Source organism: Micropterus salmoides, unplaced genomic scaffold (assembly GCF_014851395.1).
Source record: "Micropterus salmoides isolate LMB-PRFRI ecotype aquatic unplaced genomic scaffold, ASM1485139v1 Ms_hic_scaffold_18, whole genome shotgun sequence".
Lineage (NCBI taxonomy): Eukaryota > Metazoa > Chordata > Actinopteri > Centrarchiformes > Centrarchidae > Micropterus > Micropterus salmoides.
The window spans coordinates 24,737,283-24,763,778 of record NW_024040928.1 but is presented as its reverse complement, the minus strand read 5'-3'; the positions used below and the strand labels follow the sequence as shown (position 1 = coordinate 24,763,778).

The 26,496-nt window shown below is 37.7% G+C and overlaps 1 protein-coding gene across 1 annotated transcript in view; it reads left to right on the top strand.

Moving 5' to 3' along the window:
- msra (methionine sulfoxide reductase A) overlaps positions 1-26,496 on the top strand; it is a 41,028-nt gene that overhangs the window by 1,022 nt on the left and 13,510 nt on the right. Inside the window, exons 2-4 of the mRNA XM_038727085.1 lie at positions 20,145-20,213; positions 21,027-21,146; positions 25,850-25,954. Coding sequence (XP_038583013.1) covers positions 20,145-20,213; positions 21,027-21,146; positions 25,850-25,954 — 294 coding nt within the window. The remainder of the gene's footprint in view (positions 1-20,144; positions 20,214-21,026; positions 21,147-25,849; positions 25,955-26,496) is intronic.

Genomic DNA, 26,496 nt, shown 5'->3' with positions numbered 1-26,496 from the left:
AACTGTGAATTTAGCCGTTAGCACCTGCTGTTACTATCACACTAGCAAGCTGCTACTGCGCATGCGCGTTTGCCTCTTGAGCGTTGTATGGATATTGACAAATACATTATATTTAGGACGTTGATGTTTAAAACGGCAAAAATTGACATTGTCATATCATCACAACACATTTTCTTTGAAAGTCTGTAAAGAAAGTAATAATCATTGCTTGGCCCTGACTGGATAAAGATACTGGCAATAAATATCAGCCATTAGCAGTTTCAAATCATAAACATCAATATTGCCTGTTTAATAATCCATACATCTGTTGATTTATTTATTTCTTCTAAATGATCATTGTCACTATAACTTTTAAATGTCCTAAACAAAAGTGTGTGTGTGTTTTTTGTGTGTATAAACGGACTGACACCAGCAGTCAGGGTAGTTGGCACCAACCTGCCCCCTCTTCACTACAAGTGAGGGCGCTGAGTTTTGGCACATGATGAATAGATTCTGCACTGGCACTGAACAAAAGAGACACACACACATAAACACTCACTCACTATTCCCTTTAACATTAAGAAAGAGAAAGATGACAGTAATAAGTAGGAAGTGTAAAGGTTGTGTGGAGAAGATTATTGACTTGGTGGTATTTGGGTTCAGTGTTTAAGAGACCGAGAGAAATGATATGATGGGAGGAGTACAGAGTCGAATGTTTGAGTGATTTTAAATTAATGTTTTTAATTTAGTTTGGATTTATTTACCCAAACTGTGTTTGGTTTTTTAGTGGGGTGGACTGGAGGGGGTTGGACGGGGGAAGGAGGATGTGGGAGTGGAGGGGTTAGGAGGGCGGGGGTCCACTGCGAAATGACGATTGGGATGGATGGATGGATGGAAGGGTTCAGACGGCGTGGCAGACATGCTGGAGTGTCGCCAAAGCTTCTCGGGAACGCTGCCACAATCGAGAGAGACGAAGAAAGAGCGAGGGAGCAGAGAGGGAAGGAAAAGCCATGCCTGCAGTGGAGAGACTTGGCAGGGCTTCCCTTCCTTTGTCTGTCTGGCTCAGGGCTGCAGCGCCAGAGGAAATCAAGAAATGTCCAGGCGTGGTGGTGGTGGCAGCGGTGGTGGATGGGGACAAGCTCTGCCTCGGCTCCGAAAAGACGATAGAGAAAAAGTACTTTCAAACGTCTGAAAACTCAGCTTCTGAAAGAGCTATGGAAACCAAAAAAACAAACAATCGATTTTCTCTTTTTGAACGATATTCCGCATTGGAGCCGTTGGACCCGACGTGGTTTCGGAGACAATGTGTAACTCAACCACAATTTCCGATAAGTCTACCTGTAGCTTTAATGGCAATAAAGTAGTAGAATTTGTATGTTTTTGAAAAGCCAAACAAGGACGGACTTCAAAGAGTCTACAAGTAACCAGAGGAAGGCCAACTTCTCGCCAAGCAAGAGGTTTGTGTATGAATGCTTGTTGGGTTTTAAAATTTCTTTGACCAAATCAATTGGGTTATTGTTCAAGTGTTTAGGGGAAAATGGTTTCATGTCAGTTAAAGGGCGAAATCTTAAATTATGAGTTAAAATGCAAAGAGATGATGGGTCTCTTTTGTTCATGCGATGACTTGTTTTTCCTGGAAACTAACCCAGAGGATACGAAGCAGGCCAAGCTGGGCCAGAAGCCTTAACTAATGACAAAGCAGGAGTTTTCATATTATTTTACTTCTTGAATATCTTTACGCAGTTGACTTTGTTAAAATTGAAGTGGAGTGTACATAGAACAGGATGATAGATGGGAGTTCATTTTTGACCTTGGATACAGTTGTTGACAAAACAATCTATCGTCTTACAATTCAATTAAATTCAAATTAGCTTTATTAGCATGAATGTGTAACAACAACATTGCCAAAGCATCATACATACAATCTAATCGTTTCCCATGATCTCTAGCAGCTGATGGAGTTTGCCAAGTTGTAATGGCAGATGTTCAGATTTCCACTTAACATCTTACTGAAAAGCAATGTTTTGTTGCCCTCTTGGGTTGTAAGAATTCAAGCCTGCCTGACCACACCTTATGGCCCACTGATGACTCATTTGCACCTGTAACCACACCCACCAGTGATGTCACAAGGGCCTTCAGGTACACCAGGGCTGTGTTCAGCGCAGACAAAATGTTTTTTTCAAGGAAACGGTGGTTTCCTGAACACCCGGCTGTGTACGCAAGCGCACAGAATTTTCCTGCCTTTTTAACACCGTTAGCAAACTTGTCGCAGCTGATTGGGGAACACCTGAGATACACCCACCAAACGGGGGAAAACATACCTCGAAGCCTGATGCAGAACGTTGCGCAACGTTGCAAGGAAACATGTTGTTCAATCCGAAAATGTTGCAAACCGGTGAAAAACGTTTTTAGATTGAACTCGCCCCTGTACATCATTGCAGGAAGGTGAAAAGAAAAACCACTGGTTGTGTTACGTTACTTTTTAAGGAGTTCTCTTCCGTGTTGGCTAAAAAGTTGAGAATGAAAGTTAATTCTTGAGTTTAGAAACAGAGATTGAAAAATGTAATCCCACCACAAGGTCCTTTTTAGTAGCTGTTCTGGAGCTTTTGATAGATCATATATCATAGTATTGTAAATAATGGATTTAAAGTATTAATCTATATGTGATATCCTGTGACAACATTTAGATATGTAATTTAATAGTTTGCTACTTTTAAAATGCTAAATCATAGTCATCATCATAGTAAATAACAGTCTGAATATTGGTGATGGCGGTGGTGATAAAAGACAGAAATGTTTTGAAAATTGATTATAAAAAGATGCTTTCAACTACAGCTTTAACTAAAGATTATGAGAGTAATGAAAACATTATCATGTTGTCCATAAAATGTTGGGAAATATATAAATATAAAATAGTGAAAAATGTCCATCATAAGCGTCCAGAGTGGAAGGTGCTTTTTTTCCACATTTTTAGCCTCCTTTCATCCGACCAACAGTTCAAAACACGTTCAGTTTGCTGTCATATCTAAAAATAAATAAAGCCTCACATTTGAGATGCCATGCAACATGCAAATCTTTGGCGTTTGTACTTGGAAAAACTTTAATCTATTATCAAAATAGTCTCTAATTAATTTTATTTTGACCAAAACAATCAAATCATCTTCAGATCATTTCAGCGTTGCCTTGTTCACCTTCAGATTCCCAAACTGTCTGAACTTCCATCACCAGTAACCTGCAATGAAGTGGTTGTTGTTGCTATTTCTTATATAAGATTCGGTAATGAAACACAAAACAGAGTTTAAATACAAAGTAGATTGCATCTTCATTAATGTAAATAAAGAGTAGATGTCCATTTACAAGCCTTATTTGCCTTCAATAATGAAATAACTGCAGAATAATGTCATAATTGATTTTGTTTATATTAAGAGTGATTTCAAGTCTAAAGCCTGGGTTGTACCCCTTTTTGGTAGTATTGAAGCGTTTAAAAATTACTTTTCATCTCTTAATTAATTTGGTTCCTGTTTTACAGTTTGGTAATACAAGAAAACACACCTCTCTTTCATTTTAAGACATTCAGCCGCCGTCAAACTCACAGAGAACTACAACAACAGTTCTGATTGGCCTCTTGCTACTTATCCCTCATAAGGGATAAATACAAATCATTGTGTTGTACAAAACTTTTTAGTTACAGCGGGTTTCGTGTTTGGGGTCAGAGGTCAACAGCTGAATACTTATCTGGCATTAACACTCCTAGTTGACTTACCACTAAGATTTTACTCCACCCTGTAAACCCCTCCATATCCACACACAGATGGGGAAAAAGTGAAAAGAAAAGCCTAATGAAGAAGTTAACGTCATCCTCATCAAAGCTTAATGCAGATGCGTTCAGACATCCAGCAGCTGGTCTTTTAATTAGCAGGTGTAAATCATTATTATTGCAGCTTGCTGTTGTGGAACATGTAATTTTTTACAGGGAATATTTCCAGGGATTGTTTTCGGTTGACATAATTATCAGGAGTGATATTATGCTAATAAGGCTGGGATTTCAAGATGTCATGTTTATTTAAAAAAACTTCTTGGCACCCCTCGCTGTGAGCTGTCGAAGCCAAAAAAAAACAAAACTTTAGCCAGCTGTTTTAATATGCTCTCCATATGAACAGCCCGCAGCAGCTCCAGCTGCAGTTCAAGTAACAATTACTTTACTGAGCTTCAGCTGGGAAAGATAAAATAACTTAATTAATGTTTTCAAGTGGACATACTCATTTCTCTGTTTTGCTTCTGCACCTCAGAAGCAGAGAAAAAGTAAGTGTTTACTACAATAAACAAAAAAGGACTAGTGGTTAAATGAATAATCTATTAATTCTGATAATTAACTTTGGAGTAAGTTAGTAAAACAAAATAGCAATCATTTGCTTGTTACAGCTTCTTAAATGTGGGCATTTTCTGCTTTTTCTTTAAAACATATTGTACATAAAACTAAAGGATTAATCGGTTGAGTGAAACATTAATTTCTACGTTAACGACATTGGAAATAATAATAGTTGTACTCTTGTCCAGCAGAAACTGCATGTGATTTGAAAACTCATGAAACTTACTTTTGCCTGAAACATGGCAAGATAGGTAACTGGTTAGGTAACGTGCAACCAGCACCTTACAAAATCACATTTACTTTTACAGTAGTATTTGCAAAAAAGACTATTAAGCAGCTGTTCTGGAGCTTTTGATTACATCACATGATTGTCTTGTCAATGAATTATAGGTGTCCATATTTTTTTATAGCCTACTTTTGTGGTAACTCGACAAAATGTTGTATAAGATTTATGGTTTATGGGCATGGCATAGATGACAGTGTAAGAGTGTTCTTAAAAAACATAACCTACATGTAAAGTCACTTTATGACACTATAAAATAAAAATAAAATAAATTGAAAATTTTAATGCTATAGCAAACCATGATATTTTATACAATAGTGTTCTTCCAACTTCTTGTTTTAACATGAACCCCTCCCCCCCTGCTCAAAACCAGCTTTATAAACAAATGGTTTTCCAAGTTTGGAGTGAAATAAATTCCCTCAACACCTTTTTTATTGAACTGAAACGCCAGCTGTGAGCCAGAGCTGGTCAACGTCAGTCCTGAACCTCAAAGATGCTTTTATGTCTGAATGGGAGCAAATCCCTGCAGCCAGGTTCGACTTCTGGTGGAAAGACTGGTGGAGGCTGCAGTGTTTCCCACAGGATTTTAAGAGATTATGGTGGGTGGGCCTCGGTGCATCCTCACCCAGAAGAACATTTTATACATTTTAAAATTAAAAGCATTAATTTGGTGCAAAATTAAGAGGCTATCTATGAAGAACTTTGTACACTGGTAAACAATGTTGTACTCTAATAAACTATTTAATCATAAACCCATTGTAGAGCTATAAATGGGGATGAAACAGCAACAAAAGTCAACAAATTTATTTATTTTAGTTTTTCCAGAAACCCTAAATCAAAGAATAAAAAACAGAATTAGTAATTTCCCTAACATTTTATTGTTTTACTTTTAATGGACACGTGTAATATGTTTTATACTTTCTGTGAATATAATCCAATTAATCTTATTTCCATCCTGTATAGACGCCTTATTTTGAAAACCGGACGTTGTCACACGTGTATCCTTGCGATCCTTGCGCTAAATTCATCAAGTCCGACCCAGTTTGATAAATAATGTTGAATGTGGTTCTCGTATGGCGTAACATGAAGAATTCACAGCCTTTCTTCAGGTGGGACTCTCATAATGCAACACTTGTCTTTGTAAAGAGAGAAACTGACAGGATGAAGTCGCTAACCTGTCTGTCTGCTCACTTACCATAAAGGCTTGAATACTTGTGCACTCCAAATGTAGGCGCGGCTACCTTAATCTCCTTCTCACAAACGAGTGACAGAAACAGTTAATGTTACCTTAGTTACCTCAAAAGAAAAGTCTCGAGTCGGATGCCAAATGGTGTGAATGTGCGAGCTTACAGCAGCGCCCAAAAAACACAACTTTAGAGGTCTGAAATGTTATTATGAAATGTGTAAAAATATTTTCAGTTCATTTTGAAACTATGGCAAAGCAAATTAGACTATGGCGGGCCGCCATGGTCTCGTTAATTAATGGGAAACACTGAGGCTGTTTTAGCTGCACATAAATGCGCATGGGGACAAGGACAGCTGAACGATCAATCAGTTAGTTGTTTGACTGAAAATCAATTGCTAAGTCCTTTTTAATGCAAATATATTTCATTGTTCTTGTTGCTGATTTTCCTTTTTAATAATTCTAATAATTGTAATGTTTGTTAATAATGTTGAGGTATTTACAGTTGTTTGGACACAGCAGTAATTGTGACTGCATTTCTCCTTATTGTCAGAATGTTTCAAACCAAACAATCAGTCGGTTCATGGGGAAAATAGTCAGCAGATTAATCCATAATGAATATAATCATTAGTTGCACTCCTCAACAGCTAGAATAGTAAAATCCCACTTTTACATTAATACGTGAGTAATACTACTTAAAATACATTTTCAGAATTATTCTCACATACTTGTATTTAAAGGTTCAGTCTGTAAGTTTTAGTGGCATGTAGTGGTGAGGGTTGAGAAGTGGCTCAGAGTGCATCCATGTGATCTTGGATGATCCCTTTTCCCACATCGTCAAGTCGTTTCGACTTCAGCGTGTTCATTTGCTCTTAAGTCTGAATGTGGAATCAACATGGACGCTTCTACAAAGATGTGTTGGATTATCATTATCAGAGCATAAAAACAACACAGACATCTAGTTCACTCTACATGGACAGCAAACCCTAACTGTTATAACCATATTACAAATTACATGTTTGCAAAATATGTATATGGGATTTTAGTAATTTTATTCAAGTGAAGGATTTCTTCCACCATTGTTCAACAAAAACATATTTGTGTAATGTTCTGGTATCCATATACTTGTGGCCGTGTAGTTTATCAGATACACAGATCAGGTGAATCCAGGTGAAGCTGTATCAGTATGTCCATCACATCTCTCGTACCTGTTAAGCGACTTTACAGCGTTAACAGGTTCAGACTGTTGCTCCTCAGTCCATCTGTCGTTACCAGGACAACGAAGACAGCGAATGAATGTCTGTTTGTGCGTTATCCCCATCAGCAGAGCTCTTTGTTGTTTACACAGTGGCCTGATAACCTTGATGGGCAAAACGACAGGTGTTTCGGGGAGAATGTGAGAGAAATAACAGATGAGGTAGACCTCATAGATTAACAGAGAGCGAGAGAGATGAGAAGAGGGAGGGGAAAAGAAACAAAGAAGAAAATGAGACTGAGAGGTTAACTGTGCTGTCACTTGTTTTATCTGGTTCGATCACTAAAAACATAGGCTAGGGGATAAAGATGCATGGGATGTCTGGACGAATCAGAATAGTTTGGTGGTGATGGACATTGGAGGCAGATGAGGAAATCAGTGGTGTTGAACCCGAAGCCTCACAGCAGACAGTAGTGGTCGAAGCAGAAATACAATGGTCTCAAGATACTCAAACTGTTATGTAAAAGTACAGAAGTATTATCAGCAAAATGTAGTTTAAATTGACTTATACCAAAAGAAAAAGGATACTTATTATGAAGAATGGCTCCTTTCACAGTGTTGTATCATAGAATATTATATTATTCTGGGTTTTTTTTTATCACTAATGAAAACATTTAAGAGCATTTTAATGTTGTTGTTTGTCAATGTTGATAAACTAGTAGCATAATTGCATCTGAAATTATCACTGGGGTTTGGGTGAATATTTTACCCACATACATACTTGCTCCAGATAGGATTAAAACTTTTTAGCTAATTGTTTTAGTTTTATGGCACATTTTCTGTATTGTTCAGTCTCAGCGCTCTTATCATTTCCAGCGGCAGCAGCAAGCAGCGGTTTTCCTAAAAAAAGTCTTTGATAAACCCACTGTACACTACCCACCCGGCACCAATCTGCAGACAGACACAGTTGGCGACTAGTTCGGGAAGAAACATTTAGCAACTAGAGAGCCAGATATTTTTCTCAGGAGCTGATAATGACCAAAAAAGAGTTAAAAGAAAATATTTCTAAGTTGCTAATATGTCAGGACTGTGTTTGTCGGCTTGTTAGGGGAGTTTTCCTGCCCGCGAAATAGATTAATCAAGATTCATGTTGCAGTTACAATCTACGCAAAATTAAATTTATTTGATTATTTTATCCCTTTCATGCATGGTGTCCACATTTGTGGACAGTTATTTTAACTCCATTTTGGTTTGCTAGTCATAGTTTTCTGTCATGTGACCTGGAGGGCAAAACAACAGACCAAGATGGCAGCTCACAACGGACTCCTGCGTAGAGACGCCGCAAAAGACGTTTTTATTTGGATCACCTCTCAACTCAAGAAAAGATAGATATGGACACAAACTGAAAGTGTTGGGCACTTGTGATCCATATACAGCACCTGCTGCTGTATTTCTTTCGTTAAAAGCCGCCAGGTCCACCAGGATTAGTGCATCCGAAAGCACAACAACCTTCCAGCATTTTGGCAACGAAAAGTAGGATTTAAAAAAATAGTAGTATGTAAAATAAAGTGTTATTAACAAGTTCATGTTTTTTAAGTAAACATTTAGAGTAAAATGTAGTTTTTATACACCAAAAACGAACTGTCCACGTATGTGGGCGTCACGCAACAGCGGAGTCAGATTGCATTAAGTTTGATTTCTGTAACCTGCTAGTATATCTATTTTATGACTTACTTACTTTATTTTAGGATGTGATGAATTGTATTATAATAAAACAGACACAAATACAACAAATATATGAACATAAATAACAATGTAAAAGTGCAAATTACAGCATTAAACGGCAACTTTTGAGTGCTTTGCGGCCTTTACAAGAAATAAGAATAAGTATTGTACTCACATACTGTAGAGATATCAGTTTTAACTATCTGATCTGTTACATGTTGGGTGTTGATATGTTAAAACGGAGTTTCGGCATACATGTAACTAGAGTTGTAAAAACCACTATGAGTGTTTTTCCTCTATTTGTTTCTAAAATATGTTTTTTATTGTTAATTTCCAACTATTGAGCTTAAATACATAGCATAACATGATATAAAAAACACAATATTCCAAATTGTCAGGTGTGGCATTTTACGCCTTTGTTGCATGGTGTCCACATATGTGGACAGTTAAATCATTTAAAAATAAAACTGTTTTTTTGTTTTTAGTGAATTGTATTTTAGCTCAATTTTGAGTAACAAAAGGAATCTTAAGAAATCTAGATAATGTTTTTAATTATTCATGCATGAGAGGGTTTTAATCAAAAACTGCCTTTAGAATCAGCTATCAGCAGTCATTGGTCCAATGTGGCCCATTTTATAGAAGACAGGAAGTCTTTTAGACTTTTAGGTGTCTCCTTCTGAGTTTCCCATTCTTGTCTGACTGTCTGATTGGCTGAATTACTGTAACTCTGCTTCTGAGAGTGCTGTACTTAGCCCAGCTTCCTTCCATGTAAACACTGCAGTCTTTCATTGCTAAACATAGCAATGCTAAAGTGCTGGCTAGAAGTCTACTGTTAGGTATAGTTTTAGAATTAAACACAGGAACCATTTGTTTTTCTTTTACAAGAGCATAATAAAATAATGCAGACAGTCTGATGAAGAGCAATCTTTTCAACATATCAAAAATGTATTGATGTTAAAAGCCTGTACACATCTTACAGTAAACATCCTCTCCCCTCATTTATTAAATATACTGTATGTAACTATAATCGGCCAAGAACAACATTTTCCACAGCACAGACTTACAGTATAGCATGTGTGAATGTGAAAGCCTTTACTTTGATATATTGATGCAGCCAGCAATTTTACAGATTACATGTCTGAAAGGGTCTAATAAGTCCACCATCTTTTAAGAGCAAAGTGCATTAAGTAGTATTTCCTGCACCCCACCATCCTATACCACACAGACACACTCTCAGTGCTAATGGCTCTGAGTGATCGATTGAGGCAAACCCTCATGCACACACACGCACGCACACACACACACACACACACACACACACACACACACTGCCTGTGTTGACCTATTAACCCCAACCGCCACTTTAATTATATAAAGTCATATATGTCGATCAAGTGTTTCAAAGGTTTAGCGAGAAGGAGGAGCACAAACCAAGAAACATACCTTTCTGATACTTTTATAAAGTGTAGTACAGGCTGTAATTTAATATTATTATGGCACGTGCACTCTGTGACCAGAAAAATAGAAACCCTGTATCAAGGTTTCATGCTGTGTTTTCTAACAGCCGATTCACATTCATAAACGAGCTCATAGCTCATAGTTTCTGAATAATGTCCAAATATCCTGTGAAGAACGTAATTTAGAACTAATTGAAGGGAAAATGTAGACAAAGTTCAATTAATACACAATTATTTCCAATTAATTTCTTATTAAATGAGTCTCCACCCTGACAAATGAAATTTTTTAATAGGCAAGAATATTCTTTAACGTTTAATGGACAAAAAGGTTTCCAATGTTACATTGATATTGCTTAAATATTCATTGGGTTTTAGTATCTTTAAGGATATTAATATGTTCCATATAATTAGTGCCAAATTACAGAGTTCTTTGCAGGAAATTTCTTGGAAATTATTTATTCTGAAATTATGGACCCGCACAATAAAGCGTTACTTGGCATATTATTGATGAGAGAGGCTGTATTGTTTAGGCTCTAATAACTAGTAAACAGTTATAAATATTTAGGTATAGTCATTGATTGTAAACTGTGTTTCAGAACTCATATTAGCAACCGGGTTTCTAAGCTCAAGATAAAGCTTGGCTTTCTCTACAGATCAAAATCATGCTTATCCATTCGTGCTAGAAAATACCTGGTGACGGCCACTTTTCTTCCCATATTAGATTATGGTGATCTGATATATATGAATGCTTCTGCCCAATGCCTACAGAAATTGGATGTTGTGTATCATTGTGCATTGCGTTTTTTCACTGGCTTTAATTATAGGACACATCGTTGTACCCTTTACTATAAAGCTAAATCGCCCTCTCTTTATGCAAGAAGGTACACTCATTGGCTGTGTTTCATCTAAAAGGCACTTCTTGGACTAGTTCCTACCTATTTGAGTATCTTTTTAAGAAGTACTCAAGGCCATTATGGATTACGTTCAAAGCACGTCCTACACTTCAACACTTCATGTTTTCTGCACCTTCTGCTTGGAACCTGATTCAGAACTCGTTGAAATTTACTGTCTTTATTCCTTATAGACATTTTGTTTCAACTCTGAAGGAAATGGAGCAGGTGAACATTGCTCAATGTTGCTGTTTATAAAGTTGTATTCTGCCTTATTCAACACAGGGGCTTGTCTTATATGTATGTGTACTTGATGTCTTTTATATGTTGGAAACTGTTCTTTATGTTCTTTTATGCTGCGTCTTGGCCAGGTCTCTCTTGCAAAAGAGATTTTAATCTCAATGAGACTCACTTGGTTAAACAAAGGTTAAATAAAAAATAAAAATAAACTAATCACAAAACATGATGCTACAGGATCTGGCTCAAAAGATGAGATGTTATATTAAAGAAGCAATGTCAGTTAAAAAACATTTACTTCATCATACAATCAGTAAGTAAAAGATCTGCAAAAGCAGCACTGCTGGTCAAGTTAGTGTAAAGTAGAGGTCTTTTTTGGATCTGATGTGGAATGAAACCCTAACCAATCTCAAGTTAATTCATTCACTCGAATGCAAATTACCACATTACATTAATAGCCTCCTTAGCTTTGCGGTCAGTAGTAATCATACCCGGCCCAGCAGGCTGCTGCTCTTAAAAGTTCCCAGGGTGACTTCAGTTTTCTCACGCGGTGCCCCATCCACATGGAACTCCATGCAAAGCACCCTCTGGCTGGAGCTGCTGGTTCCTCTTGGGAAGTTCAAATCCTTCATTACGGAGGTTTTTTAAAGATTAATATAACTGTTTTTAAATGAGCAGGCATTATATTAGTTTATTTTAACTGCTTAATGAAGTTTTAATGTACTGGTCTTGGTAGTGGGCTATTACTGTTGCATATGTGTATAGGTAAAAGGGTAAATGCTTTTTATTGTATTGTGTCGTTTTATGTGTGTACTGCCGGACTTGCTGTCCCGCTGCCTTTCTTGGCCCGGGTGCCCTTAAAAAAGAGATTTTATCTTAAAGGGTCTTTCCCCCTGGTTAAATAAAGGTTAAATAAATAAAAAATAAATATACAAAAAGGAATCCCAATCCAAAAGAGACCTGACCCAAAGACAGAAAGATCAGCAACATTGGCACCTTTAGTTTGGCGTTTTATAATCACCAACTGGACACGTGTTTTACTTAAACCATGTAAAGAGTTGCAGATAAATATTTGGAAGGATAATGATATGCTTATTTTGTATTTTAATGTCAGCTTAATGCGTCTGCTAAACAGTTTCCTGGGGGAAACTGCCAACCTTCACAAAGCTTAAGTTGTTCAGTAATTGTTTAGACTTTTAAGGCTACAGGGTGAAGCATCTGCTCAACAGCAACCTTGGCTATTGTGTCGGAAGCCCATTGAAGCTCATGTAGCAGTTTGTTTTTCTAACACTTAATTTATTCATAAAAAAAAATGTATAATTTAAGCAAGTACACAGCTTCCTTTAGATGTCCTGTGTGTTGTGAGACAAACACAGAAGGCTGTCAGCAGCAGAACAATAAGGAAAACACTGACGGTTGTAATGATGGGCAGTAATAAAAACAATAATGGCAATCAGAGTATAGCTGATTGAGAGGCTCGGATGGAGGGAGAGAGAAACACTGTGGCAGGGAGAAATAAATGGAAAGAGAGACATGGGTGGAGGAGGGAGATGTAAAAGGGAGGATGATAAGAAAGGAGGAGCAGGAGGAAGATGGAGAAAACAGGCAATCAGAGAGAGAGACACAGGAGGAGGAGATGGTGGGGGGGGGAGGTTTCTTTGTAGATTTAATTGCAGAGCAGTTGAGGCAATCTTTTCTCTATGTGTGTGTGTGTGTGTGTGTGGACTCCAATATCCCCTAGCCAGACATTAGCTGCAGTGTTTCATTTATCACTGTCAGGTCTGGAGCTCCAGAGGGAGGAGAACGGGGGAGCCCTGCACGTTCAGGCCAGGTTGTAGCTCCCTTCAAGGGCCGAGGAAGCATTGTGAGATCCAGGTCTGGTCTCTTCAAAATGGGAAGAAGAGGCAGAAAATCAGTGTCCTAATAGTCAGTTATATTTTTCTGATATTGATTGTGAAGATACATTTTGTACTTACAGCAGGTTCCAAACCCACATCGTAATGTGAATCAAATTGTGCTGCAAAATTTTTAGCCGTGCACGACATTCATAGTTCCCAGAGCATGAATGACTTCCAGGCGATCCCCTGACTTTTCATCTGATGCCGCCAGATGAACATTAAAATTCTGTTTTTGTTTTTTAGTGAAATGTCTTAAAGATTCAGTGTGTGGGTTTTAGTTGCATCTAGTGGTTAGAGTTGCAAATTGCAACCTGACTGCAACCAATGGCTCAGTCACAGCTCACCCCTCCCTTTCCAACCAGGTAGGAGAAGCTACGGTGGTCGAGATGCTCTGTTGGCTCTTGTGCTAAATATGGTTTTCTATTTGTCCAAATTTCACTTCTTTTCTTACTTCTAACAAATCAGATGACTACTGCTACTACTACTAGAACTACTTCTTTGTACGTAATGTAGTGACGAAACACACTCTTTAGAGCAGTTTGTCCGTTTGCTACTGTACCGGCGGGTACTGTAGAAACACGGTTGCACAACATGGCGACTTCCTTGCAAGAGGACCCGCGGTGAATGTAGATAGAAATGGCTCATTCTAAGCTAATAAAAACATAACGGTTTTGTCAATAGAGCCTCCTAAGTATTACACACTGGACCTTAAACAGCAATATAATGGATTGCCATGAAATTTGGTTGACATCTTTATGTGCCCCTCAGGATGAAATAATTTTTCATCTGGCAAGACAAAATTTCCGTTATGACCAAATACCTGCAAAACCTCATTGTCATTTTCATTGAGAGAATCTCAGCATACTAATGTTAGCATTTATTAGAGCTTCAGATATATCCTCTAGCATTTTATCTATTTGCTCAGTTGTTATGTTTTGCTGTGTGTTGTGGTCAGAATATATTAAAAAAGGAGTAAACTGTTTTGCTAATAAAGGATTTCCAGTTTGCTGCTCACGTGATCACTTCTTCAAATAATGAATTATCTACAGGAAATATAGGAAAATAATTTGGATAAGCAAATGTTATTTAGCAGTTTAAAGATGTCACTCTGGAAATTTGGAAAAGCCTTGTTGACCATTTCTGACAATTTACAGACTAAACAATTGATCGATTTGTTGGAACAACAAATCAACTGATAATGCGAATAATCATTATGGGTGTCTTGGTGGTTTAGGGGATTAATGGTGTCTACATGATGTGTCCGTCCCAGTGGTCCATCTCACACGCCTCAAGGAACAGACAGATGTTTTTAAGTACAGCTGTCTACACCGGCCTCATACCGTGTCATACCGTAGTTTTATATTTACTCGTGTTTTTGTTCTTTAAGTCGCGCGTAACTACTAACTACTACTAGTGATTGTGTGTTCGGACTCTGAACACTGCCAAAACGCCGGTGACCTACACTTAATAACGTGCACGAACACCTCCTGTATAAGATGCTGACCATGTAATGGCAACATCCCTGTTTTGAGTCTGGCCAGGGACCTTTATGATAACCCCCTCATTTCCTGTGAACTCTGTACTGTCAGCTATCTTAACAAAGGCAAAAAGAAAGTAAGCATTAGTTGTTGCCCTGTTCCAGTCATGGTGATAATATAGGCTACAAATCTTCATATGGAAACTTTCTGTTTGTTCTTGCTGCAGCCAAAGTGGATTTAATTTAGCTTCTTGTAAACAATGGAAGGAAAAAAAGTTATGTTAAGAAAGAAGAAAACAATCAAGATAAAACAGAAAGACTGTGACGCAGGAGCCTGACTCAGCGTTTTGTTCAGTCAGCTCTAAGTGCAGGGTGACGTAAAGATACTTTGTCTTCCGGTTTATCTTCGATAGGCAAAATGTAGAGAAACTCACCTCTGTCTTTACAGAATCATTCATCCACCGTGAGTAGGCTAAGATCTATATCTTTAAGGTAATGATACAGTATGTTGTCATTTTACAACAATAAATTCAATGCTGACCTGTTTATTTTAGCTTAATCTTTTATATTTTATCAGTCTCTGTTTTGTTATCTGTGGTTTCACTGCAGAAAATTAAAAAGTGATGAAGGACGTTAAGATAAAACAGAGTGTATGGAGTGCTGATTGGCTGATTCTGGTGCTGCCTGTCTTTACTCACATACAGGACTGAGATGAAATAGAGCAGCACTAATGGAGAGTGTGTGTGTGTGTGCAAGGGTGTGTGTGTGTGTGTGTGTGTGTGTGTGTGTGTGTGTGCAAGGGTGTGTGAGTAACCAGCCTGCCCCCCAGTCTCTTCTACAGCTCCCTAAATCCTGTCACAATAATAAGCCCGATCACAGAACAGGCCTTTATCCACAGCGACATCTGTGGAACACACACACACACACACACACACACACACACACACACACACACACACACACACACACACACACTTTGTACCTAAAATGAAGTGGCTAGCTGTTTGATGTGAAGTGTCCTGAAGTGCTTTCTAACCTCTTTCACTGCTCTTTACTGCCAAATAAAAGAAAATTAGTTGCCAGTACAAACAGAATCTGGCTTTTATACAGTTTGATTAAAATTATTCTGCTCATGGAAACAAGACGTGGAACTAAAACAATCTGCAATCTTTTTTCCTCTATTTAAATGACAACAGCGGTGTCAGATGTGCAGTGTGAGAAACAGGATATTTTGTTTGTTTAGTTTTAGATGCACATCCTCAATATCTTGTGTTCCTTCAGTCTGCTAATGCAAGGTTAAGCAATGCTGTGAAAAATACAACAAGCCCATAGTCTTGAGTCTCTGTCTCACTCACACACACACACATTGCACCCATACTGTTGGATTCAACCTCACACAAGAATTTGAATTCAATTAATCAACAAGAAGCGTTGTTATCGTTCCCAGTGAGATGAAGGCGACCACGAGAACAGGCATTTCAAAGGAATGCTGCATGGAATAATTACTCTCCAGAAAAATACCTTTGTATATACAAAATAAATGTGTGTGTGTGTGTGTGTGTGTGTCAAGGAAAAGATAACTGTAGAATATTAATGAATGTTTTTGAAAAGGTATTTATTTTCCATCTCTTCTGTCTTGTGTTTGGGAAATTATTTATCCCTCGTCTTGGCCCCATGTAGTTATTAGGAAGATTTTATTTTGTTTTATTATATGTTTGCTGCTCTGACCAGCAGCAGAAAGCAATAGCGTTTCCAGAAGTGATTTCTGATTCATGGTAGTGGTACGGGTGGAAGCCAGTGAAAGATCCACAGTGTGACTGCAACTGTGGGATATGGGGTGAACGTCAGGTGTGTAACATCCTCCTGGTGAAGTTGGCAACACCACGATATAGGCAGAGATGCTGTGCAGAGGTGCTGGGCGAAGAGATGAATTTTACACTTCTGTTTGCAACGTGTTAATCAGTGAACTTTTTGGACATGTTGATAAGGAATCTTTTGAGAGGGCCGGGCCAGCTTTATGCTAAGCTAAGCTAATCACCTCCTAGTTCTTGCTCCATCCTTAATACGTGACAGACAGACGTGAGAGTGGTGTTGATCTCATTCTTATCATTAAACTATTCATTCAGCATCATACAGTTACCCTGGGGCTGCTTCATTTGAATCAAAATGTCAATACACACAATGTACATTTTCTGGCTTTGAATCATTATCCTCTTGGAATATTTTTGGGCCAATTACAACATTCACATTTCCTCCATTTCTCTTTGCAGTCAAAATGGTTTTAATGTGCTTACATGTTTTATTTAATAGCACAGAAAAATTGAAACACCTGCCACTGATAAAATGTTGTTTTCCCCATGTAGCACCAGAGGAACTGTGAAAATGCTCGCAAAAAAACATGTTCAAATCGCAGCGTGCAACTGATTAGTTAGCTAGTGTAAAAGAAATCCAAACTCAAAAATCAAATGCTTCTGTGGGAACTAATACATAATTGAGTGTTTTTTGCAATGCTGGAACCAAACATCAGGTCTTGTGTAGGAAAGTGACAGAGCCAGTAAACAAATTAAATAACTTTTTCTCAATTATCTGACTGTGATCACATGAATTCTGCCCCTTTATAACAAGTGCGCATTTACCAGTTGATATTGATCAAAACATTGTAGTTTCATCAGCTCTGATTCTGATCTTTCCAGAAATAACTGTGCAGGTGTTGGTGTTTGGTGTTTATCAGCAGTTGTTATCTAAGAAAGGTTTGTACATTTTAGTTTAGAGGCTCCGTAAGTACATGACAGACAGTTGTTCTGCATCTTATTCTTCCAGCTTTTGTTCTGTTCGTACTCATTCTCTCCATGAACACACGTGTTTATAAACACGCACACACAGAGCTGTTAGACTCATTAGCATTCTGTCTGGACTTATTGTCTTTCCCCGCACTGACATTTACATTTAAATTGTTTATCTCTCCGTGTGTGTGTGTGTGTGTGTGTGTGTGTGTGTGTGTGTGTGTGTGTGTGTGTGTGTGTGTGTGTGTGTGTGTGTGTGTGTGTGTGTGTGTGTGTGTGTGTGTGTGTGATGAACATGCCTTCGCTGGTCCCTGAAGGCAGCCATTACTAACACACACAGAGGATAATGTGGAAAGAGGAGGAGGAGGAAGAGTATCTGTACTGGCATCAAGATGCAGATCGTAAATTTTCCTTTGAAATCATGGAGATTTAAAGTCTTGAAGGCTAATCCTTTTTGCAGTGAGGCCTAGTAGGTTGTGCTGATTTTCAGTAGCTTTAAATTCCAGGTCATTGGTAGTAATCTTAATGTTTGGTTTTTTTTACAGTGTGAAAAAGCTGTATTTTTACAATAGGAGCTGTATTTTGATAATGGGACATGTGACTCAACTGAACAACAGGATTCTATAATATTATGAAAAGTCTCTGAGCCTCAGAGTCTTTGATTACGGATATTAGGATTGGAAAAGGCAGAGAGTATCCCCATACTAGATTGTACTGTAGCTCACACACTTTTATTTATCTGAACAGACAATGTTTCAAACCCTACAGGGGCTGACATCATATTGATGTAATGGTCAACCAATCAAGCAAACTGTTGCTGACACATTATCATAAAAAATGCACAAAATGATACATGGAAATACAGCAAAACTGTTGCTAAAAAAATTGCTTTTAGCATTTTTATTTCATTCTCCCAAATCATATTTTTATTATTATATGTATTTCCTTGTTTGATTTAACTTTACTGTTCTTTACTGGTTTTAATGTGTCTACTTTTTGCACCTGTCTGCTGCCTGTTTTTTCATCTCTTGTGAAGCATTGTAGTACATCTATTTTTATGAAACATGTTTTTTAAATAAGGTTTTATTTAGTATTTAATTAGATTTCATTGTAGGATTAGGCTTATTTAATATTTATTTTCATTTAAAATGATGGGATGACTCTTTCCCCTTCAACGCAGTGGGCTGGACACACACAGTAGCATTTTTTTATGTGGATCCAAAGCAAACATTATGTTCAACCTGACAGCACTAACAATAGGTATACTGTATGATGGGAACCTAAATTAAAAGAAGACTGTAAAGGGGCCGGGGGTGAAGAGCTACAATCATTTCCCTTCCCAACACCAAATCAAGATAGAAAACGAATGCAGCTCTGCAAACCTTCCTCCCTCAGACTAAAGAGGAAGATGAGAAATAGTCTCTGAAGATTTCTGTCAGACAATCGTACTGACACTTGCTGTCTTTCAGCAGGATGAGAGGCTGCTCATGTAATCAGACAAACAAGGACAACTCAGAGAGATTCAGATGATGATGGTGTGTGTGTGTGTGTATGTGTGTACCAAGTTTAAATTATCTTAGCACAGTGATTTGAGAATACAGAATTTATAGTGATGGGCAAGATGAAGTCTTCCTCACAAATCATGCTTTGATGTATGTGTGTTTGTTTGGAGGCCTGCCGATTGGTTGGCAGTATCCATCTGGCTGCTTTTGTCTATAGGCATGCTGCCACACACAACAATTATGCTTCCATGCACGAAGAGAGTGTGTGTGTGTGTGTGTGTGTGTGTGTGAGAAGATGGGGGAGGACATAAGGAGGGGGGGATCCAGATGTTGGGTTCAGACTCATTCTACCCCATCCAATTTATTTTAATCCATCTCCCTCCCTCACAGCATTGTACAGCAAGCCATCTGTACACACACACACACAGCCTCCAGCTCAGCCAGGTGGTTGGATGGCCTCAAATGGGTCCTTGTACACATCTGGCTCTGTGTTGATTGGGGTGAGTGCAGCTCGTATGAAATTAAACAGAGCTGCTCGCCACTGTTTAAGTGGGTCACTGTGGGTGGGCGGGTGGTCTAAGGTGAATTCAGTGCTATGTTTTTTGTTGTTTTGCTGATGGAGTCTTATGCAGAAACATATTTTTTATTTTATTGTAATAAGGCGAGCTGTTTGGAAGTCATCACCTGTCCAGTTTGTGAAACCTACAGACTTGAATGGATCAAGTAGAGAGTGAAATTAGATCTTGAGCAGCCCTAATGCTGTTTCAGAAGCTTTTCCACTGAGAAAAGGTGGGAAAGCTGAGTTTATACAATTTAAAGAGATAGAAAATATTGGTTGTCAGTTCCAGTCCAGGCCTGTTAAAGCCTCAGTTAGTGTCAGTGGAGCTAGAAAACAGTCTTACCTTGCTGTCTTCTTCTGACCCAGTGAGTGACAGGATTGAGGAATAAGAATAATGTAGGTTACATGTTGGGTTACAGAATGTTAAGCAAACCTTTTGCATTTTCAGTATATAGTAATCAAAAAGACATTTCTCTTATATTCTCCATTCTTCTGTTTTTATTCATTAGTAAAGATCAGGTGTTAATATGTACATGTCATTTTTTGATCTTCCTTTTTATTTTAATGTTCACAACCTCTCATTCTGTCTCTGTCTCTTTTCATGCAGCCAAACACGATGTGAACGGCAACAGGACAGTTCCACCTTTCCCAGAGGGGACAGAGATGGCCATATTTGGTAAGTGTCTTCTAGCATGTTGTACGTTATGTTATGAAAATTTAATTGCATTGACATTGCAAATTTACAGATTTCAAATTTTCTCAAAGCAAATGTCTTTATATTGATGCACAATTATGGTGTATGTAAAAGCCCTGCACACAGTGTTTAATTTTTTAGCTCAGAATACTCTACACATTTCTAAGCGGTAGCTACTATAACAGTAGTTAAGCTAATTTGAACTATTATCATATCATTATGTGTATAAATCTAAAATCATGTCTTGGTTCAAGACTGAATCTAAATCGCACTGCATCTAACTTTTTGTCACTGGCCTCCATGTAAATACTCAACCTTCAAAGTGACCATGTCTGAACCTTTGTGTGTTTTCTCCTTTAACAGAAAGTAAAAGGAGCTAAACTAATGATTATTTTCATAATCAATCAATAATTTTCTTGATCAATTGATTAAATAAATATGCTAATATGTTCATTGTGAAAAAACTGAATTTCTAAATGAGTCTCTGCAGTCACAGTTATGTCTTCAATTCAATTTTCTATCATATATGACAAAGAAAAGTGCAAATCCTCATGTTTTAGAAGCCGGAACCAGAGAATGTTTAATAGTTTTGTGAAAAATAACAAAATAGTTGCTGATTAATTTTCTTGCTCGACTAATTGATTAATTGACTACATGCTCTAAAGCTAAGTAAATACACAACTGTTATACGTAGTGTGATCAGGCCTTTTCTGTCTTGCTCTCTATTAACATGGACGGGATGTTAAAGTCTGTTGTCTGTTGGTTTGCCACAGTTTTGGTGTCTTTTTTTTGAAGGTATGGGCTGTTTCTGGGGAGCTGAGAGGAGGTTTTGGAGACAGAAAGGGGTTTATTCCACCCAAGTGGGCTACGCGGGAGGATACACACCTAACCCCACCTACAAGGAAGTCTGCACAGGTAGCTTCTGCACACACACACATTCACACATAGTGTACCGGTCAGTGTGTTGTCTACTGAGAGTCAATAGATTGTGGAAAACAGGACACACATAAACAGAAGAGTGAATAATTTCCCCCAGGTCCCATTATACTGGGGCATGGATAAGGGTGCTATTGATGCCTGACCACTCTGAGCAGACTGTATTTGTGTTTCTGTGTGATGCATGTCCAGACCTCCCAGTGATCCCTTCAGCCAGCCAGTACAGAGTGAATCCATCCATAGACCTGCATACCCACCTGTCTCATTTTCTGTCTAACTTACTTTTATTCTTCTAGACACTTTGTAAGAACATAAACAAAAAACTGTCAAACAGTCATATCAATGTAGAGCTGAAAAGACTTGTTGATTAATAGATATTTTCTGTCCTCATTAAGCATGTTGGTGCCCAGCGATAAAGTGAGATAACACTCTTCAAATAAAGGCTGAAGACAGGAGTTGGCCAATGTAGTTTGTGAAAGCAGTATTGGAAAAAACACAACAAATTAATTGATAGTGATAAAAAATCCGAGATACTATAAACTACAGTAGGACCAAAGGTAATGTAACAAGATTAAACTTGTCTACAGCCATGCTAGCGGCCTTGTTAAGATTTTCTCAGATTTTGCAGTGCTTTTAGCTAAATAAATGCTAACGTCAGTATGCTAACATGGTAAAAATGAAGAAATCACCGTGTTAACATGCTGATTTAGCAGTAATAATGTTATTCATATTCACCATCTTAATTTAGCATGTGAGCATGCCAACATTTGTTAATTAGCCGTAAACACAAAGTACAGCTAATACTTTTACAAGTAGTCATAAAAAAAGCAAATAAAAAATTTAATTGTATTAATTAAATAATTTAAAAAGAACAAATCATCGTGAGGGGGGCATGAATGCGTGCACCACATTTCATATCATTCCATCCAATAGTTGTTGAGATAGGGAGTCTATAATAACGAATAGTTTAGAAATATTGATAATAAAAATGCTTATTAGCTGCAGGCCTGTATATTATCTGTTACATCCAGGGAGCATCCAGTGGGCTTGTTTTCCTGCATTTCTCTTGCATGCTGATTTGGTAAATCTGGGTAAAATAATGCATGAATACATTTGAAATGCTTGAGAACACAGGGTGAGTCTGTGATTTATCTGTTGTGGAGTATTTTCAGCAGAGGGGAATCAGTTCACAAAACTCATGGCTGGGTTTGGAGTCACGGTTGAGTGTGTTATGCACACATTTCACACTTTCCAACTACCTCTATTTTTCTGCACATTTGGTTCTTTCATCTTTAATTGTGATATGACCCACAGTCTGTAGGTCTACATTTCATATAGAAATACATCTGCAAACTGCATACATTTTATAATACAGATACTTTCTAACAAGCATTCTGAAAACCCTGTGAATGCGAACTGTTGTAGTACAAATTAGTTTTTTATCTTAATCCTGTAATCCTATGTCACATTATTTTGTATAACACTTGTTATACTTTATTCTAAACTAGCCTGCTGATGAAGAAACCGTCTCTACACACTTACCTCTTTGCTCTCACCGTTTCTAAAACAAAAATGTTTTCAACCTGGTTTGAACTGCTGGATGTGTTTTTTAATTAGCACAGTATGTTGGCAGAGCACTAAAAGATGAGACTTGGCTAAATGAAGTGCTCCTCACACATTTCCATTTTCAAGAGAGACAGAAAACAGCAAGATTGATCTGCATATTCATTGTTGGTTAAATATTTACAGTCAAAATGTGCTGATTTTATTTTAATGTTTACTACCTGTATTGCTATCTTTAAAAGAACTCCCACACTCATTTGCAGTTCTTGTCTCTGTCTCTCTCACTCACTGTCTTACATCTTTATTTGTTTTCAAAGTCTTCTTCCTCTACAGTCAAATATAGCTGAAAACTACAATATTTGTGGTGCTGTTGGCTTCAATCAATCAGGGATGGATGGATTAATTGACCCCCCCCCCCCCCCCCCCCCCATATGTAAAAAGGAAATATTGTCAAGGAATTATTACAAATACGAACACTGGCTTTTAACAAAGACTTGAATTGATAAAGTTAATCATTACATCCTTCTTTAATCAAATATAATAATTTAATATAAATGCACAGCAAAACAATCTGTCAGACACTCAGACAAATCTATGAATTTTTAACAAAATAAAGATTATAAATAAAATGTTATTTTAAGTCACATAAGTTGGTTCTTTGTGCAGCACTGTGCAAAGGTTTGGAGAGAGAGCAGGCCTGAAGGGCCACAAGTAGCAGCCTGCAGGAAGTTGGGTGGCGTGGTTAAAGGAAGAATTAAGGACAGAGACTTGTGATTTAATAACAGCTACCGAATGTGAAATGCTCTGATGCTAGCATTAGGGCTGGGTAGACTCCATACTTTTTTGGTACTGACCAAAACGTGTCCATAGCAAAATTCACATTGTTTATTTACTTTAGCTTAAGTGTGACATTAATTTTGCCATTTTTTATGGCAACAATATTTTTTAAAACATTGATCTCTCTTTTTTAATTTATATATATATATATATATATATTATATATATATATATATATAATAATGGATAACATGACCAAGTCTATGGTGTGTAACGTGAAAGTGTTTGCTATTAGCTGGTGAACATTGCGGAGAATTTTGCCAGTAAAGAGCTAGATGCTGAGTAGTTGGTGGAGACCAAAAACTGAGCTAAAAATAAAAATGACTATTGGACTAAAATTCACCAGGAGGCCAGAAACACAACTCAAAATGAATTATGTTGCTCAAAGTCTGCTGAATGTGTAAGTAGGTAAAATGTTAGCCATACTGACTTTAAAAGGTGATAATAAGTCAGTGTTGTGTTGAGGGGTAAGTAAGTGCATGTTTTTCCCACTGACAACTCAGAGTGATACTATATGTGTCTGACAACATTATGTAAATGATCCCTACAGAGATAGACCTTTTATTAAAACAAGAAACGGCTGTAACATCGCTCTGTTGAAAGCCACCAGACTCCATTCAGAAAAACAGTAATTTTACCTGTCTGATGTACCGCTGCCTCGATCGGTTAGTTTGTTTGTGTTATTGTGGCCAATTAAGGTCGCTGTAGTCCAGCAACTCTTGTGCTCTGTGAGGTAAAATGACTGTGGACGCACTTTGACGGTACACAATAGCCCGTAAGGATGTTGCAGCCCTCTTGTGCTATGCTGACTTTCTAAAAAACGTGGTAATAATATTCCAAGTAAGGTACCAAGAAAATATTTATTGGTATCTATACTGTGTCGTATCATCGCTAGTGTTGAAAAATTTATAATTCCTAGTCCCTGTTAAAATACAGAGAAAAGAAAAGCAGCCTGATTCATTAAATATTCAAATGTGTGTTTAAATGCATCTTTCAAAAATAATCACTGAGGTCTTCATTGTTTTTCCATAGATGAGACTTCTGTAGTTAACAATCAAACACACAGTCAGTTTGTAATGTTGAAATAGTGACATAATGAGAATGTGGGATTATTTTACAGTTAAATGTACACTATGTGGACAACAACTGCCGGCAGCTTCTTTCTCTGTTCTGGTTCCAACCACTACTTTATTTCTTGTCTTTTCCAAGATGAATTTATTCCTGCGAGATTGGCCTGGTGAGGCATTAATTTAATATCGACCGCTGCTTTGTCTCTGTTCGCCAATATCTACCGTAGGAATCCATAACTCCTGATATTAAAAAAGTAATAAGACAGAGAAAGAGATAGGAGTAGAGGTAGAATGAGAGACGGGAGGAAGATGAGGTGCAGCGTAATGGGTCACACTCATTACCAACACCAGCTGCTATCTGTCTGTCTGCAGGAGTCATCGTTTGTTATGGTTTTACATCATGATCAGCTTTGGACTAATATGGGCTTTTGAAGGACAATATCTGTATCTCAGGTCTTTGTCTGTCAATCTGATCATTTAAAAAACATTTCTAAAAGCTTGACAGTGAAGTTTTGACCTTGGGAAAAGCAGCAATCAAAACAATCTCAACCCAAGATCTGCATACTCACTTGTTCCAGAGCTTTCAGTCGAATCACACTGCAATCAGCATACGGAGTGGCTCAGTTGTTCAAACTTTTCATTATTCTGAGAACTTTTTAGGACTTCTTGTCCATGCTGGCTTAAAACTTTATTCCTGACCTAGGACATGGCAGGGGACAGAACAGTCTCACCTCAAGGTTCACTTTGTTCAGGAGCTTTCAGCCATTAAGACTTCAGGACTCTCTTAGGACTTAGTCCTGAGAGTCCTAAAATGAAAAGTTTGAACATCTACATGTTGAAAAAGCTGATGATGAAGACCTCATGATAGGTCAAAGGTCTGGAAGAAGACAGTAAGTTGACCTTGAGTTGATTTTTCAGGTTCTCAAAGAGATGATTAACTTTACATTCAACCCACAGATTTGTTTTGTAGTCATTTCAAACCAAAAAATGACAATTTTACTGTAAGGATTAATTAATTAAAACATCTCAGATTTAAAATATTTGTTATAGAAAAATGTATATTGCTTTGAATTGGAGGGACCTCAAAACCTCTGTAATAAAAGCCACGCTGATATAAGCGAACGGATTTATTAGTTGAATCCTATTTGCGACCTCTGTTGTCTTTCTCTCAGACTCGAACCCGTATGAACTCACAGATGTTGTATTTTGCAGGTCGGACAGGCCACTCTGAGGTGGTGAGAGTTGTCTTCCATCCAGAGCAGATCAGCTTTGCCAACCTACTCAAAGTTTTCTGGGAAAGCCATGACCCAACTCAAGGTACAACCTCAACCACGGACAAACTCATAACCAAATCCTAAAGGAGAATAGAGATTTAAATTTTATCGATTAACACAATGTTATTTTTTGCCAGCTTTGTGTCTCAGACTTGATGAAGCTTTTTCTTAGATTTTCACTAAGCAATTTTATTAACCGGCACCAGCAACAGTAATAGTGTGGGTGGCAGAAGAACATTGTGGCAGCTTTGCCAAATTGTTGCTGTACTATGATGAATCATGAATATCTTAACTCTTATTATTATTTATTGCAGTGCACCCTTGGGGTAAATCTTTAGGAAAAAAAAACTAGTCTATTCCTGTGCTGGTGGTGCGACTGCAGTGCTTATTACACACAAGAAAACTAAATTGTTAGATAGATAAAAAAGTGAGGGAAAATTTTGCACTAGGTAAAATAAAGTTTGGCCTAAAGGTGGCCCCAGAAGAAAAGCCATGTCATTTCCATATTTAAACAAAAGCAACTTTTGTTTTGTGGACAAGTCAGGACATTACATCACTTGTCAGATGTAGCTCTAAATTGTTGTT